This window comes from Botrytis fragariae (assembly GCF_013461495.1).
Source record: "Botrytis fragariae strain BVB16 chromosome Unknown tig00000006, whole genome shotgun sequence".
Taxonomy (NCBI): Eukaryota; Fungi; Ascomycota; class Leotiomycetes; order Helotiales; family Sclerotiniaceae; genus Botrytis; species Botrytis fragariae.
The window spans coordinates 3,329,076-3,347,145 of record NW_023500988.1 but is presented as its reverse complement, the minus strand read 5'-3'; the positions used below and the strand labels follow the sequence as shown (position 1 = coordinate 3,347,145).

The window sequence follows — 18,070 nt, the reverse complement described above, 5'->3', positions numbered from 1 at the left end:
AGGGGCCCGTATTGAGCCTCATCTTACCAACTAAGCAGAATTGGTAAGTGGTATCAATTTGCATGTAGCCTAGTTGTATAGCCTATTCACGTCACCCAGCTAAAAACCGGGGAGTCGAGGACAGACTTCTCGGTGACGAATATGATAAAACTCAACATTCAAGCTAACTTATATCCTGACGAAACTGTCCAGAGGATCGCTGAAAGGTATGAACAACCAAGAATGAAAATGCTGAGAAGATTCTTAAGGAGAATGAGCATTTGAAAAGCTTGAAGGCTGATTATTTGACGAATCAGGAAAGATCGGGTTTAGTAACCGATGCTTACCCGGGCTTCTACAAGAGGGACGCTCAAATATCCATGTACTACGCATGAACACATGTGGACATTCAGGAGTGGAAGAGCTCTGTGTTTGGCTTGTGTAACCGCCCCCAAATTCATGGGAATTCGAAGCATCATCAAATGGCAGGGTTGGGGGGTCTGATGTTTCATCAATATCCCCTAATTTTACAATTCCCAGAAATGATTTCTCCTTCTCTTCTCACGAATGACGGATCCTGTGTACTGTCCTGGTGTCGATAAGGCAGCAAGAGGCTGGACTTGTTAAATTTCTGCCGACCTGGGGATAAGTGGTCAAGCGAGTATAATCGCCATATAGAACAGCGGGAGGAAGACACTGATTTAGTTAACATGTAGTATAATGTCAGCACAGACCAGGCTTCTCTTCTCACACACGAAACCGATTCATGGTACGCGTGACATTCTACACGTGACCAAAATCCACCTTACCGCTTAGGCCAATCCTGATACCCACAATCCATCAAAAGAGTATCGCAAAGCAAGCTCTCAGCAACCAAATATCTTGAGTAAGATCATCAAGACCAGTTGCCCCGAATCTCGTAAGTTGAATATTCGTCTGAATATGTGCATGCCCAGCTTCGTATGCAAGCTAACGTCTTTGAAACAATGGAAGATCGACTTTATCCGAACATCCGAAATGTATGACCCACTCTTGCCGAGAGATAAGCTGATTGCACCCAAATTTACCCCACAGCGACTGCTAGCATAGCATTGTACATGTGCTAATAAAATTCGCACCATCAGGGCGGCCCTTCAAACGTATAATGCTGCGTGCGCGCAAGCTCAGCCAAGTCGAAATCCTGTTCTTCATATTAGCGGACGACAACTCGCACCAGATTGTCACAATGCTCCCCAACTGGCACTTTTGGCCATGCTAGGAAACCCTGTTTCGTTTGTCCGAGACTCTATTACGACTGCCGAAGTTGAGTCTATGCAGGCTCAGTGTATAAATGGGTTGTTAATTCAGAGTCGGGGAATACTCGTTGAGAATTCATGTGGGGAGTGTCGTCTTCATGGTTTAAGGCCTTTCCCGGATTGTCGTCGTGTCGAAAGCCATTTCGGTAACAGCTGTGGAAACTGTGAATGGCGAGACCATGGTAATCGGTGTGTACGATCCGATCGTTCGCATTCTAGCCCTGCGAGTAGACGACGCAATCCTCTTCCTCTCCCTTCTCGCGAATCTCCCAATCGAAGTCTTACCCCTCCCCCTCACGCATCTCCCGATCGAAGTCCTACTCCTCCCCCTTCGGCCGATCACAAATCTTCAGGACGAAGAGAAACTCTTTTGCTTCATGGCGCCTCTGAGGATCAGCCTCTTATTGTGGATTAGCTCCGTACTCTGGTTTTGGCGTTTTGGATTTTGGGTTTGAAACGCGACTTATTTGTTGAAAGCAAATCTTTTTCAATAGGAAAATAAAAAAATTAAATATCATTAACTACATGTGTTCCCAATTTATTGGTACGAAGATCTAGCTGATCTTTGTACCCACACGTTCATTCATTCACCCTTCAGCTCGTACGATTAGGGTATTAGTGTTGACAAATTTTCTCAACGCTCTATCAATATCTGCCTATTCCATGATATCTGCTATATTATGAGGACCATGAATCCATCTTGCTCCTGTCAATTCTCTTCTTTTGCACGATTGTCGTAGAGCCATGGCATCAATCATACGCCTCTTTTCTTTCGCTGTACCCAGTTTGATGAGACGTTCGTACAGTAAATATGAATTGGTTCTGCCTGCAATCTTTGTATCAGAATTTGTGAAAATAAAAATACAGAAATGTATATATGAAAAGGATGAAGACTTGCGAGAAGGATGAGTGCTATGTTACAACAAAGGTAAACATTTGGTGGGATTTATTATCATGCTTATGCGACTGAGGAGGAAAACCAGTGTAGTTAGGCTGTAATGGCGTGAACTCTCTGAAGATTCTTTGACAACCTGTAGATAGAAAACAATCAGGGCATATCAACAAACATTTCTATCAAGCTATATCAAAATATGGTATTGGAATGCTGCGGTTGATAAATATGCGTACTGATTTAAGCTCTATTATCCCAAAATGTTCTCTATTTGTGTTATCGCATCTTATCAGATGATAGATAACATGAGGCCTGAAGTGACTAGGCTTGGGAAAAGCTTTGACCTCAATCACCTCTCGTTACCACGCCCGAGATCCTGATAATAACACACAGGCCAAATGTGGCTGTCTTATAAATGGGTCCACCAACCCTGCAAGAGAGCACGGTAAAGTGAAGAATTATGCCATTGCGCTATAAACGCAAACCGGGCTCATAACTGCCATGCCAAAAGTGACGCCACAAATAGCCTCAGGCCAATTGGGTTTATGAAAAAAATCTTCCCAATTGAACTTTATCACCACCATAACTCCAATCAATTTAAAGCTGATTCATATAATAATGTCAATTGAGCTCTTTTGAATACTCTGATTAGTTTTTCAATAAATGATGGTTGAAAGGGTGAAGTATGTTATTGAAGCGCTCTCACCTAACAGATTCAGTTCCTCACCAAAAAAACACAACCAAAGACTCTCAGACTCTCGAGGAGATAAACGGCCTCTCGATCTCTGATTGGTTCGAATGATTAATAAGCGCAATAACACTAAAAAGATCAGTATGATCAATAACCTCAAAGTATAGAATGATTTATTGTCGACGAAGAGATTCTGAATATTGAGATAAGTTATTGTTATTTTATATTAGTATAATCGTTGGAAAACACGTGACATGGCATGTGCACACATATATCAAACCTTTACATATTCATTCTACTTACTTATAGAATATATACTATATATACTACAATTGAAAACTACACACTATATGCGTAACTTGCTGTCTATTTCTGACAGGTTATAAGCCCTGTGTTATTATAAGCTTCTTTTATACTATTTTTTTTTAAACATATCTGATATCACGAACCCCCACTTTCGAGACATGGCAGGCCAAGTTGCTGTCGATACAGTACAGACAAAATGGGGACCTCTAGTCATATTCAAGGGTGACAACTGGGTAGAATTCTATGAATCTATTCGGGCTGCGATGATTTCAGCTACTACGCTAGAAATATGTACAGGAGCAGAAGGAGGACCTGGAGCCAAAAGTGCCGAAGATGCCGAATGGAGAAAGAGAAGAGGAATCGCATTCTCCATTATCAATTCGTGCCTGACTCCTATATATCGCTCTCGACTTATGCCCATGTTCATGGCGGGTGATCTTACAGGTGCTTGGACGAAACTTCTATCATTCGACAATACCGCGAACCCACTATACATCCAAGATATCCGAAAAGACTTTATCCACGAACGATTCGATCCTAAAACCGAGACTATTCAAGTCTTCCTCAACCGACTCCTCGATTATCAATATAAAATATCTACAACACAACAACCTATCTCTGATGATGAGGTATACACTCAACTATTAAACGCACTACCAGAAACAGAAGTTTGGCAGACTCAACGCAATTTCATTATGTCTACAAATATGAATCTTCAAGACGCACTATACTTTCTACAGCAAACCGAAAGGATTCCTCGAGGTGTTACAAATCAATCAGCAACAGCAAATGCTGTGCGAGGAAATTTAAGGGGAAGAGGTAATAAGAGAGGTCGAGGAAGGGGTGGAAAAGGACGTGGAGAATATCATGGAAATGGAAGAAAATATATGCCTGAGAGAGGCTATACAACTTTGCCAAATTCTGGCAAAGTAACTAAGACTAAACCTTACACTTGCAAATTCTGCAGGAAGAAAGGACACTGGCAAGATGCTTGTTGGGAGTACAATAAGGCTAGAGAAGCCTTGCATTCAGATAAAAAGACTGACAATGATGGTTTTGCGCGAGTAGCTATAGCAGATGAATATACTGGTTCCCTCTATCCTCATACTACAATGCGTGCTGAAGTCCAAAATGACATATGGGTTCTTGATTCAGGAGCCTCTCATCGTTTTACTGGCTCTATTGAAAATCTTACCAATGTTATATGCTGGGATGTACCACGAAAAGTCAACACAGTGAATCATGTGTATGCTACTAGTACTGCATACGGGATAGCTACTATAGGCAACCTCACATTAAGAGATGTTTGGTACGTTAAAGACTTTCGAAATAATCAACTCATCTCAGTTGGAACACTTGCACTGCCTTTTGGAGAAGCAGGGATGCTCTCTACAGCGATAACACCATACGAAGCTATGTATGGTAGACAACCTGACTTTAAGAAGCTCAGGATATTCGGTTGTAAAGCGTGAGCTAGGAACCCTCAGCAACCAGGTTTGACGACAAAGAAATTCGAGTCTAGAGTACTCAAAGGAGAGCATACTATGATCGGAATGGATGGAAATAATATCTATCGCCTCCTCAATCTTCATACCAAAACTATCACTAGAACAGCAGATGCTGACGACAATGAATATAGATACCCATTCAAAGAACCCAAAGAAAAGAGGATTCCAGAACCGCCCGGGACAGAGAGGAAAAGGAAACCTCATTCACATGACAAGCAAAAGGCTACAAAAAGAAGGGTGCAATTGGCAGCACAAGAAGATGTACAAGAAGACGTACACACCAATGAGCAAGAGGAAGCTCAGATCCAAAATGAGCTAGAGGAAGCTCGGATCTATCCTTCGCGAATGCTACGGCAGCGACAACTACAGGGAACTGGACACCCAGCACAAAATGTGCAAGTACCTTCATCTTCAAGACAAAGAGTACAAGTAGTTGTAGAAAATCCAAGAGTGAGACCTGTTCCGACAGCCACTCTAGTCCGAGACGCTCTGAATGAGAGTTGCAAGAAACGATTGAGAAAGATCTTTAGTGATCAGGTTATTCAGCATGTAGTTGCACTACATCCTACCTCCGTACATCCTGAAGACTCCTTAATCAGCAACTCTGAATCAATACTGGAAGAAACAGTAGAGAATGCGAGGGGACGCCCAAGCATGGATGGAAGCAATCAGAAATGAGTTGCAGAGTCTCAAGGATAATGGTACCTTCGAAGTCATGAATGGAGCTGTGCCCGCAGGCAGAAAGCTATTAAGTAGCAGATACGTTCTGAGAAATAGACTAGATCGCTTTGGCAAGTTGGCCAGAAGAAAAGCAAGACTAGTAATCAAGGGTTATCTTCAAAAATATAGAGACTTTCGCCGGCGTGGCAAGGTACTCAACACTACTGGCAAAAGCTGCAGCAGAAGATTTAGAGATCGACAATATGGATGTCGATACTGCTTTATTGAATGGTGAGCGAACGGATACAGAAATCCTTATGGAAGTGCCAAGATATTTCGAAGAAATCTTTCCCGAAATCAAGCTCAAACACAAGCCATATCTCAAACTGAAAAAGTCCCTTTACGGGCTAAAACAAGCTCCAAGAGTTTGGTGGACAGTTGTACGAAGGTTCTTCAAAGAGATTGGGCTCGAAGAATCTACAGCAGATCCTTACCTCTTTACAGGAAAGGGAGTATATGTTCTACTGTATGTAGATGATCTGCTGATAATAGGAAATCGCACCAATGTGAATTCGATGAAAAAGACGATCGGAAGTCGATGGAAATGCAAGGATCTCGGTGAAACTAGCATGATCCTAGGCATTCAAATCGAACGCAATCAACGAGACCGATCACTCAAATTACACCAATCGAATTATACGAAAAAAATCTTACACAGATTCGGCATCAATCTCACTGATACCAAAGATTTACCTCTACCTCCCGGTGCAGTTGTACGAGATGCGAACGAAAATGAGCCTCTTTGCGAAGACGACACGACTCTATATCTTCAGATTGTCGGTAGCACTATCTATCTTTCAAACTGCACTCGATCCGATATAGCATATGCTGTAGGCCAGCTTACTCGTGTTATGCACGCACCGGGGGAAAGTCATCTAGTGCTTGTAAAACACTTGCTTCAATATCTCGCTGGTACACACTCAGTTGGCACAGTCTATTCAAATCGACTAATATGCTTGCATACGAATATCGAGCTTATACAGATTCAACCTGGGGATCTGCAGCCGACAGGAAATCCGTTCAAGGAGTAGCTCTCATCTGATATGGTGGTGCTATAGTGTAGTCTTCAACGAAACAGAAATCGACGTCTGTACAATGGAAGCTGAGATTATAGCAGCCAATGAAGGAGCAAAAGAGATTGCCTGGATGGAAAAGCTAGTGAAAGACTTAGGAGAACGCTCTGAGGAAGAGCCCTTTACCCCAATATTATATTGTGACAACGCAAGAGGATTTGATTGGATGCAAGAAAATAAGTTTCACAGCAAAGCAAAGCACATCGACAACCGATGGCATTATATTCGAAAAGACATGGTTGATACCAAAAGTCTATATGTCACGTGGATTCCAGGAACTGAGCAGACAGCCGATATCTTTACAAAACAGCTCACATACCCTGGCTTTATAACCTATGGAAAAGGTCTAGGATTGGATTTGGAATGCTGAATACGAATGTGTCAAAGAGAGTTAATAGTCGCATTTGGTCAAATTAGTCACCTTGGTCGATTTGGTTGATTTAACTCTAATTGACCAAATTGACCAAATTGATCAAATTGACCAAACTAATAAAAATCACTCAACTCACCTATTTCACTAATTTCGTCGATTTCATCAGATTCTTCAGGTTCACCAGATACATTACACTTATTGAATTTATCAAAAATCATCCGAATTGGTTGAGTTGGTTGATTTATTATAAATTGACCAAATTGACCAAATTAATTGACCAAATTGACCAAATTGACCAAATTGACCAAACTAATAAAAATCACTCAGCCCACCTATTTCACTAATTTCGTCGATTGCATCAGATTCTTCAGGTTCACCAGATACATTACACTTATTGAATTTATCAAAAATCATCCGAATTGGTTGAGTTGGTTGATTTATTATAAATTGACCAAATTGACCAAATTAATTGACCAAATTGACCAAATTGACCAAATTGACCAAACTAATAAAAATCACTCAGCCCACCTATTTCACTAATTTCGTCGATTGCATCAGATTCTTCAGGTTCACCAGATACATTACACTTATTGAATTTATCAAAAATCATCCGAATTGGTTGAGTTGGTTGATTTATTATAATTGACCAAATTGACCAAATTAATTGACCAAATCGCTTATATCACTTCACGTGGGACGTGGGATAACAGATAAGCTGAAGGTCTGTTCACACACGATTGGATCTAGATGATTTACTATGGGAAAATGGTGATGCTACGATCGGACAATAACGAATTCGAAGCTGGTCTGTTAAAAGATGTTTTGTTACCAGCATACTGCTTAGATCATATATATGATTTCCAACAAAGTCATATGAATGAATTCTATACATCATTTCATCTGATATGGGTTGGGGAAATCGAATTCAAAGAGAGCACTCTTGCACCCCATTACGATAGGAGATCGTAGGGTGGATCGAACGAACGAACTCCACAGGAGACGTAGACGCCACAGGCAACTCAGAGGCAGAGGAGTTGGTACTGTTGCAGGAGTTAATGAGGCTCTTTCCATCACCTTATATATAGATAGAATCTATATGTTTTATATGGTCGATTCGACTATAGGGAGGATGTTGGAAAACGTGACATGACACATGTACTGTGTATATATAACCTCTGTTAGAAAAGGTGCTTATACCGCATATCACACTATGCTGTATCGGGATTAGCCCGCATGTGACTCTATCGAGTCCACACATATATATCGTATCTCTATGTAGAGCTTTATAATATTAAGGCTTTTCCACCAACACCTATATGATCTTTTAGCAGACAGGTATATATGGTGATTATAACTAGATTGACTTGAGGTATGATCATAAGGCTCATATCTGCCTTATATACCCTGATCGGGCGCCAGGGTCGCCTAATTAGGTATTAGGGTTCACTGATATATAGAACAAGAGAGCGTTTTGTGATCATGGGGGATAGACACTCTGGAAGAGTGCCAGGCTCAATCACGTGGTGTTGCACAAGACGGTGATTTCCGTGGCATCTTCCTACAGCTAGCCCAGCCGTAATGCCCCTCGGAAGGTTCGCCTACACATCCCGGCTGAAAATCACTAATAATAATAATATTTATTACATCCAAGCCCAAATCTTGAACAAGCGAGATAGCCTGATGAGGCAAATTTAGCTCGTCGAGAAGGGGTGGTCGTTGCTGAAGAAAAACTTGACGAATAAGTGGATTCCCCGCAAACGGTAACACTTTTAGGTTACGATTTCGCTAGCGACGGGTAGTCTGAGCTAAAATTGTGGTGACGGTTAACCACGGTTCGGGTGGATTGGTCTCCTGTAGAATCTCATTATCTATAAGGAGAAGAGTAGAAATGTGACTTTTCCACGCGGTTATTCACCCTAGCAACTAAGTTCCAACCATTTCAATATCTTCAACTCTCGGGTTTCGAACCGTGTTAAAATCATCAAGATCGACTTGAAAATGGAGCAGTTGTGCAAGTTCCCAAAAGTTTCAATCTTGGGACTTGGAGCTCACGTTTTACGACCTTGTGTCGTGGAGCGGGTCAGAGTGGGGGCAGCCTGACCTACGATTAACCAAATTGACCAAATTAATTGACCAAATTAATTGACCAAATTGACCAAATTGACCAAATTCACCAAATTCATTAAATTGACCAAATTAATTGACCAAATTGACCAAATTGACCAAATTCATTAAATTGACCAAATTCATCAAATTGACCAAATTCATTAAATTGACCAAATTAATTGACCAAATTGACCAAATTGACCAAATTCATTAAATTGACCAAATTCATCAAATTGACCAAATTCATTAAATTGACCAAATTAATTGACCAAATTGACCAAATTGACCAAATTGACCAAATTGACCAAATTCACCTCGAATATCATTTGCATGGTTTCTTTCGAGGTTTATTACTCTAGTCTAACGTCGTTTTTTTGAGACTTGAACAAGATGATAGTCTCGGAAGTGTTGCCGAAATGCCTTTCCTTGCCCCTCTCCACATGGACAAATCTGGTCTAACGAAGCGGGCGATGACAAAAATTCCTCACATAAAGCTATTGCCTTCCTTGACCATTTGAGATTTCCATACGCCCATTCTTTTGTGTGATCCAACAATTCGATCCATGAAGAAACAGCGTCACCCACAGACCCATTCTTATAAGCTATCTCAAAGGATGTAAGAAGCCAGTCAAACAAATCTTTCTGGCGCATCGCCCCAACAAACTCATCTAACCCTGCACATATGATTCTCGAGTAGACCTTGATTGTACTAGGGGTGATAAAGTCCAATGTTGCGAGAAAGCAGCCTTCAAGTGTCCACACTGCATGGAAGCAGTTTCCAGGCAAATCGATAGCATCATCAGAAGTTATTGTGAATGTGAGTCCTCCTTCAAGTAACAAGCCAATTTCTTCCAGCTTTGCTTCTCTGCCCAAAGTACTTCGAAAAAGTTTTACATTATTAGGGCTGTTTGGAAAGGTCGCAAAAATCTTCTTGCCTGTCTTGCCAATAATACCAGATAAGCCCTCTGCGTTATCTGTGATTGTTAATCGAGACCCCAAATTGTTCGAAAAGCTAATGTGTGAAGAACTTACCAAAATGCAGCTGGGTCCAAGAATACTTTGGGGTAAGCATAACCTGTAAATTATCTGCTTCGTATGCACACACTAGGTCGCTCGGGACTCTGAAAATATCATTCGTTAAAATAGGAAGGCGGAGATCTGACAGCTTCAATGGATTCCAGGGATCCGGAAAAGCTAATTGTGCAACAGCTCGAATGGCTTCTTTCTTGTCGGCAGGCTCCCCTCTTTGAATGATAGTGCAGGTTGCAGATGAGTTTTGTATCTGCTCGACGGTAGCAGTGAACAGCTTGGCATCGCTGGGTCTTTCATCTGTCCAACAACGACGAGCATTGAGTTTTTCGGGCACTCTACCATTATATTTTATCCATAGCTCTTTCATCTCTGGTGATATGTCGTGAACGGTGGATAGACTGAGCTTTCGGAACGTTCCTACCACATTATCATCAAAGTCTTCCCTTTCCATGCACAATATTTGTTCTTCGTGGGCAGAGGTTGTGGAAGACAGATTAGAAGCGTGGCATGACCCTCCATTGGATATGGAACTGGAAATGCTATTGTCGATATTTCTGTACGATTTTGCACTGTTACTAACCCTACTGTTATCAAAATAAGAAAGAGTCTTGACTCACTTTCTAGGCGGTCTACCAGCACCTTCATTTACAATAGTAAATTGCTGAGCTTTATGCTTTTTGGATTCTTTAAGATGTCTTCGCAGTCTTGAGGCGGGTGCGAATTTCTTTCCACAATAAACACATCTATTCATACATTGCCGGATTTTTAAGGTAGCAATCCTGAGAGGCCATTCATGAGGATCGAAATCGCAACAGCTGCATGGTTTGAAGCGTTTTTCGGGAGATGCCAATGATGTTTCAGTCTCCATTGAGTGTTCTTTGGTGAGACTCAACCGTCTCTTTGAACACTAACTCAGATATACAAGAGTCATAAGCAAAGAATTGTTATTGTATAATCTGTTAGGTGATTACTGTTAAAAAGGAAATAAAAACCGATAAGTCGGAAAAGGCTGAACGCGACGCGATGAATTGGCCGAATCACCTGATCGCGCGCGTTTGATCTGCTGCATTTCAAAGCGTAACCTTACGCCGTATTTTCTTTTTTCAACATTGATGAAAATACCCCGACAAATGAAGCATTGTAACCTTTTTTCAAAACGGTAGCGTGTATGATCTCAGTCATCTCCTTTCTTTTCAATCACAATATTAAGAGGGCAAGTATTCCACTTGACTGTGTGGTTCGATTTGATTTTGCGACACGCGCTCTGAGACTTCCTGTTCTATTGATTGCGATTAATGACCTCTCACCTGCACCGAAAACTCGTTCACCAGCTTTGCCACCAGCCTTGCCACACTTTTCTTATCTTTACGAGCTCTCAAGACATCAAAGCACAATTACGATACCCTATCATTCTTGATCCTATGCAATTCTATACCACTCTACTGATATATCACGACAGGTTCTGCTGTTTGCGTTGACACCTTTGAAAACGTGTGAGTTAGAGTACTGTGCTACCAAGGCATCATAGCTCACATTCAATCGCCCGACCTCTTTACCTTCTATTATAAATCTATCTCTTTCCCATATATCAAAGATGACACAAAGTCAAAATACACCACCGCTAAAAACGACTGGCCAATCAAAGTCAAGTCTGAAAGGTCGCATTCCAGCTGCGTTACGAGATTACTTCCCTTCCGACGGCATTTACAAAGTATTAGCATGCGATTTTGGTACCGGAAACACATGCATAAACCATGACAACATTCAGGTCGAGTCGGGGGAGTTCACGAATTTGGAAAGCATCAAACCGTCCCACTTTTATCGCTATTCCAATAATCCAAATCAGCGACCGGAGCTAACAACAGAAGTCCCAACCATATGCGCTCATATCCCTGGCGAAACTGATGAATCCAAAGCTCAACATGGATACGAAGTCGACCCTGTAGGTGATGAGACTGGTGCAGTGGTTATAGATAGGATCAAGGAAGCATTGTATTCTGGACCAGAAGCAGAAGACAAAAAAGAGGCTCTCAGAAATTTTGCACTCAAGATTCCTTATCTTAGGACTCGATATAGTGATACTGAGCTGGCGGCTAACCCGGAAATCTGGATGCTAGCTGATTACATCCTTTGGCTTGCGCAGCTGGTGACATCAAACATCGTTAAAGACGATCTTAAAGGAGATCTCATCTGGGTTTTTACCGTTCCATCTAATTGGAACAAGGATAGCATCGCATTGTATACTTCTGCTCTCGATGCTTCTCCGGTTCTTGTTGGCAGATATTTGCTGCAATCAGAGATAGAGAGTGCCATTGCAGGACTGATACACCAATCCCCAGAACAGACAGGAATGATGGATGGCGATGTTTTCTTTACATTGGACGTTGGTAAAGGGACATCTGTTCGTAAATTTCCCCATCATTCACCAATCTATTACTGAATAGAAGTCCAGGATTTCAGCATCTGTCGTCAGATGTCTAGTGCTCCGACTCAAGTTGAGGAAATCATGCCACCTGCCGGTCAGTCATTCTTTCAAGCCCTGTAAAAGTGAGAAGTCTTGCTGATATTGTTATTAGCATTGTTTGCAGGGTCGAGGACTGTTCTACAGCTTTGGGAGTCGCACATCCGTAACCAATGTAAGAAAGAGTCAAAAGATCTCGATTACTTCGAATCAGACCTAGCCATTTTAAAAGCGAGTTTTATCAGAAGTATGCATGCGTACACAGGACAGTCTGGGAAGGAAATTGATAGGGCATATCGCATCTGTGGACAAAAGATCACAGTTACAAGGTAAACATCCCTTGCTACATCTCTACTATTGCTAATTACTATTTTTGGTATTAGAGATCAAATGAAATCTTGGTTCAATGAATGGATGCATCTCACTACAACTTTCCTCACAAAACAATGTGAGAAATATCATGCACGGCCTGATTGCTCTCCGCCTTCAAAAGTTTTCTTGATGGGAGGGTCTAGCAATTCTATAGTTTTGCAAACATGCATAAAACAGTTTCTCAAGAAACCTTTCTTTCGCAACACAAAACTTGTACTATTGGGAGATTGCAATAGGTTGGCATATATCACCCGCTGAACTGGTCTATCGGTATCTGACTGTGAATAGTGCGACAATCGTGGCTTATGGGGCCGTGATTCGGGCAGTCACATCTATTATGTCGATTAGAAAAAGCCATTACTGGATAGGCCTTGCGAGGAAGGAATACTATGACAAGAAAAAGCACGCCAATTTGCCTCAAGCAGATATTGTGAATGACTATATCATGAATGAAAATGGCAAGATGAAAAAAGAAAAGCAAGTGAAGACCATCCAGTGGTGGGCCCAACCAGTATGTTTTCGGATACCAGATTTTGGGAGTCAAATGCTAAATACTGAATAGGGGGAAAACTGCATTGTTGACGGCTCTATTGACCAGATGCCCTTTGTTAAGATGTGGGAATTTTTTGATGAAGAGGGATCTGTGGCAAACCAAGTCACAGATTACAAAGTACCTATAATGGTATTTATTTGTCCAAGCCTGAACTCATCGCAAGTGATGAATAACGACGAAGACGATATCGCAAATAGTGGTGCGGGAAAAAGAGGTTGGTCATATCAGAGTACAAGGCCTAAAACAGAGGAAACCAACTTCGAAATCGACTTCAGTCCTAGCATCCCCAATCCCTTACTTATCGCTAGCGAATTGGTCCCAGTAAATGGATTCTACAATGTTAACTGGGCCATTTTTGCCGAAACCACAGGCATTGGGATTGACTTTTGGTGTGCCGTTGATTCGAATGATCAGGACCTGAACAATTCCAATGATATTCCAATAAATATGCGAATGGTATACCGGGTTTTATATACAGATCTCGTCGGAGTGATACAGCAATCTTATGCTATTGATGATGATGGGACCGTGGAGCAGAACGACGAAGACAACGAAGCTATACCAAAAGGAATGAAAGAGAAAGAGACTGATAATGATAATGGTAACGACAAACGTAACATTGAGCAACTCAACTCCGAGCAACTCAACTTCGAGAACGAAGCACTTTTTCCAGGTCTCATCGCACCACGCCCAACCTCAAAATTTATTGCCCTCCATAATACAAAGGCAGCATCGATATCAAACAGCAGCAAACGACAGGGACCTGAGCAACTAGAAGGGCAACCCAAAAATAAAAAGGCTAAAAACTTAACTCTATCTTCTCAACATACAAATGCGAGTGATGGACCTTTAATACAACCTCAAGTTGAGGAAAGACCGGTGATGGATACACTAGCGCCTACCATTTTGGATCCAGAAGTCCAGTCTTCAAGCCCAAAATCTTTGGAAAAACAACTGGAGAAATCGCAATCAGAGATGTTTGAGGATGTAGAAGAGGAGGGTATCCCTATCAATCCCGAAATTCTATTGAAAAATATTTACGATTCGAGTAAGATTACAGGAGAGCCAGATAGGGAGGATTTTGAAGATGAGGACGAGTATAATGCTGCTATGTCGGAATATATCGATCAACTTCAACGCGAGGAATTAACCAGGTGTGTAATGTTTGAGCTCTCGCATGCCCATTGACTAATTTTTTTAAGGCTACAAGCAGGCTGCGACTCTGAAGCATGTATGCATTTCAACGAGCAAATTTGGATTCAAGTTTGCCGGTTTATCCATCATAAGCCCACTCTAAAGAAACCAGTATACTGTGTTAAGGTTCCTGGCGGTTTTGGGCATCAACTACTACCTTGTCAACTTCATGGTGTATGGTATAGTCTTCGTCAAATTCATGGAATTGCAGGGTCTATTTTCTTATGTCACATTATGGGTATTGGAAAAACCACTATGGCACTCGCGATCCACTGGATTCAACACATCTTCAATATGATGTGGGCTGACATACGTGCCAATTCGAAGGCCCATACTGTACATGGCGAATGCCCAGCCAATATGCAGATGTATAAAACATATGGCTTCGATTGCCCTTGCTCTGCTGACAGTACAAATCACTGGTTGAAAGAGAGACTAGGTGTTACTGTTGCTCTCGTTCCCCTTGGTCTTTTGAATGTTTGGAAGGCCGAGCATACAGAATGCTTCAAAGGCATTCCTGATCAGATTTTGGTTAAAGCACATGGTACTTCTAATGCTAGTGGAGGTGATCAATTGAATGATAGTACGCAGGATCTATTGGAAGGTGAAGAGGTTATTCAGGAAGAAGTCTACCAAAACGATGAAGATGAATCTTTGCAGGAATCCGAAAAGCCGAAAAAGCCGTCAATTTATACACCACGCCTCCAAAATGGGCATGTATTTGTTATTACCACACCAGACTCATTTGCCAGCCAGTTCTTGAATAAATTTCAGCATACAAAGACATGGTGGTACCAGCCACCAGGTAAAGAAGCTATCAATAAAAAAGGGGAACGCTATATCACTAAACCCCAGCGACAAAGGCGGAAAACACCAGCTTATCAGTCATGTATTGTTTCTCTTCTATTCAAAGATGAATTCCAGCTTCGAAGGACAGAATCTATTAGAGCTATCCAGGATGTTCAAAGGCGACAACATATCAAGAACGAAGCGAAATTGTTACATGATTGTAGACATGAAGTTTATCATCGAATCGCGTTAGTATTGTTAAGTGGTACGCCTTTGATGACAGGACCATTGGATATTTCTGGTTTTGTCCAATTGATGTGTTGCGAGCGCTGGAGGAAGGATGTAGTTTTGCAAAATTGGATGCATAACGAGTTACAGGATCTTGGTGAAAGATGGAAGAAATGGACTGATAGCAGGTCTATCAATACTCATGATATCTCTCATGAAATAACTCAGAGGTTTAGTCCATTGGTAGAGAATCTTATGATTCGATGGACTACGAACAGCGATCTTCTTGGTGAGAAACCTGTTATTGTACCACGAAACCTCTACTCCGACACCAAATGCAATAATGGACCATACTGGACTCCTAGGGTTGACTCTCTTGGTCAAGAAGAATCTAAGAGATTAGAAAAGAGAGAAAAGTTACGTCGAGCGAGATATCAAGTGAGACATGGCCATCTCAAAGGATATAAGTCATTAGACAAGGCTAACATTAACATCTACTATCGTTCTCGGTTATGCGCATCTTTCCCAAAACTCATGGACCTTATCGATGACGAAGGCGTACCGTTAAAACTGACAGAGGGTGAGTGGGTAGCGAAAAGCACAGGCAAAGACCCAGAATGGAAACAGGAGACGGATACCGATCCGTACTTCACTTATCTGAATGAAATTGTTGCATCTTCAGGCAAGCTTCGTGAGATTGAGAAAAAGATCAACAAATACAAATACTTTAGGGATGCTGAAAAGAAGTTGGCACGACAAATCTTTTGTTCCTATTTCTTTGTGGGTGCCTACATCATGTATCTGGTATGATTAACTTCTCCTCGTGGAATTATGATGTATCACTAATCAAAGAGTTTTAGTGGATGATACACATTCTTAAAATTGAACCTGTGGATATTATTTTCTTATACAAGCCTATGGGTCAAACGAAAATCAACGCTGCATTAGCAAGATTTTATATTGATGTCGATTCCAAAGTACCAGCCGAGGATCAGCGAACCGCCAGATACATTATTTCGACTAGTTCATCCTTTGCCGTAGGGCTGACTCTAGCATCAGCGATATCGGTCGCCTTCTTAGAGCCTGACTACCATGCAGATACTGTGGCTCAAGGATTTCATCGGCACTGTCGCCAGGGTAACAAAAATTTGGATCATGGTGTAGAGTCCTGGATGTTTATGGTTGAGGATAATAAGGTGGAGGCGAGGATATTCGATGTTAACAATCTACGCAAACAAATTATCAGCGCAGCGGAACGTAAGGTCGATGATATTGCGAAGAAAGATCAGCAGAAAGACCTCAAATTCTCTACTACCGAAAATGGTACCAATTCTACTGCTTCGACTGCTGTTCAAACATAGCTTGGCATACAGATTAGTAGAACAAGTATCGTCATATCATAGTCTAGACTCAAGACTGTTGAACTTTTCTCCAAGATAGGGTTGGTGATATGTGAAGTGTATGTCAAGAATTCTTTAAATCAAATAAGAATAATAGAATAGAATTGCCCGCTAAATGTATCAAGACATCGTCGAGATAAGCAGTGCAATATTTGTCTAGTTCATCAAATAAAGTGTGGTTAATGTAATGCTGAAAGGACGCCGGTGCATTACACAAACCGAACGGCATAGCCAATGACTCAAAAAGTCCAAAACGAGTAATAGATGCTGTCTTCCATTTACCGCCTTCAGCGATCCAGACTTTGTTGAAGGCAGCAATGATATCAAGTTTCGTATAAACTTTAGCATTAGATAATGCATCAAGAGTCTCCCCGAACAACAGGCAAAGGATATCGATTTTTATGGTAACATTGTTCAAGCCACAGTAATCTTGACAAATGTACATCTCCTTGCCAGGCTTGGCTGCAAGGAGTAGCGGAGCCGCACTTCGTGACCTCGCTTCCCTGATAAAACCTTACGAAAGATTGTCGTCAATCCGCTCGCGAACTACTTCAAGTTCCAATGGTCATAAAGGACGGTTCTTAAAACAAAGTATTGTTTTAATTAAAAATAATATAATATATATATCTTTTTAGTAGCATTCAATTCAATATTAGCATATTATATAATCAGATCACATGATTGTCACCTATAAGCTTATGAAAGCAACTATTAATCCGAAAACGACCATTAAGTCGAAAACGGTCATAAATCCGAAAACGGATATAAAAAATAAAGAATATGAAAAAGGGCTTTATTTCGAAAGAATGAACGGATTAGGAAGAGATTTACAAAAGATTTATAAAAGTGGAAATACTGAATTAGAAGGAAAAAGCATAAAAAAAGGCTTTTTCCCCTTGAATGTAGAATAAGAGAGATTATTTATTCAATATAGATTCTTTAATATCATATGTCACACTACTTATATAATCCATTTTAATTATTAACCAAAACTAGTTTCTATTATATACTATTAGTTTATGATCTATAATAAGTTATAAGTCTGGAAACTCATATATACAACTAAAAAGAAGTATATGCACATCGAAATACGCGTCG

At 41.0% G+C, this 18,070-nt stretch overlaps 3 protein-coding genes across 3 annotated transcripts; 2 read left to right on the top strand and 1 right to left on the bottom strand.

The window, feature by feature from the left end:
- Positions 1-141: 141 nt before the first annotated feature.
- Positions 142-1,689, top strand: Bfra_002170 (uncharacterized protein; the record flags this gene model as incomplete). Its single annotated transcript, XM_037332594.1, has 2 exons — positions 142-206; positions 1,104-1,689. 2 exons carry the CDS (start codon positions 142-144, stop codon positions 1,687-1,689), a joined length of 651 nt encoding a protein of 216 aa, XP_037196748.1.
- A 7,614-nt stretch (positions 1,690-9,303) lies between these two features.
- On the bottom strand, positions 9,304-10,843 carry Bfra_002169 (putative pol-like protein; the record flags this gene model as incomplete). Its single annotated transcript, XM_037332593.1, has 3 exons — positions 9,304-9,917; positions 9,976-10,529; positions 10,593-10,843. The coding sequence occupies 3 exons, from the start codon at positions 10,841-10,843 to the stop codon at positions 9,304-9,306; spliced, it is 1,419 nt and encodes a 472-aa protein (XP_037196747.1).
- Positions 10,844-11,569: 726 nt separating this feature from the next.
- Positions 11,570-16,933, top strand: Bfra_002168 (putative hsp70 family protein; the record flags this gene model as incomplete). The annotated part of the gene is made up of 8 exons (XM_037332592.1): positions 11,570-12,376; positions 12,428-12,494; positions 12,552-12,765; positions 12,820-13,044; positions 13,097-13,319; positions 13,371-14,515; positions 14,564-16,376; positions 16,433-16,933. 8 exons carry the CDS (start codon positions 11,570-11,572, stop codon positions 16,931-16,933), a joined length of 4,995 nt encoding a protein of 1,664 aa, XP_037196746.1.
- Between the last annotated feature and the right edge of the window lie 1,137 nt (positions 16,934-18,070).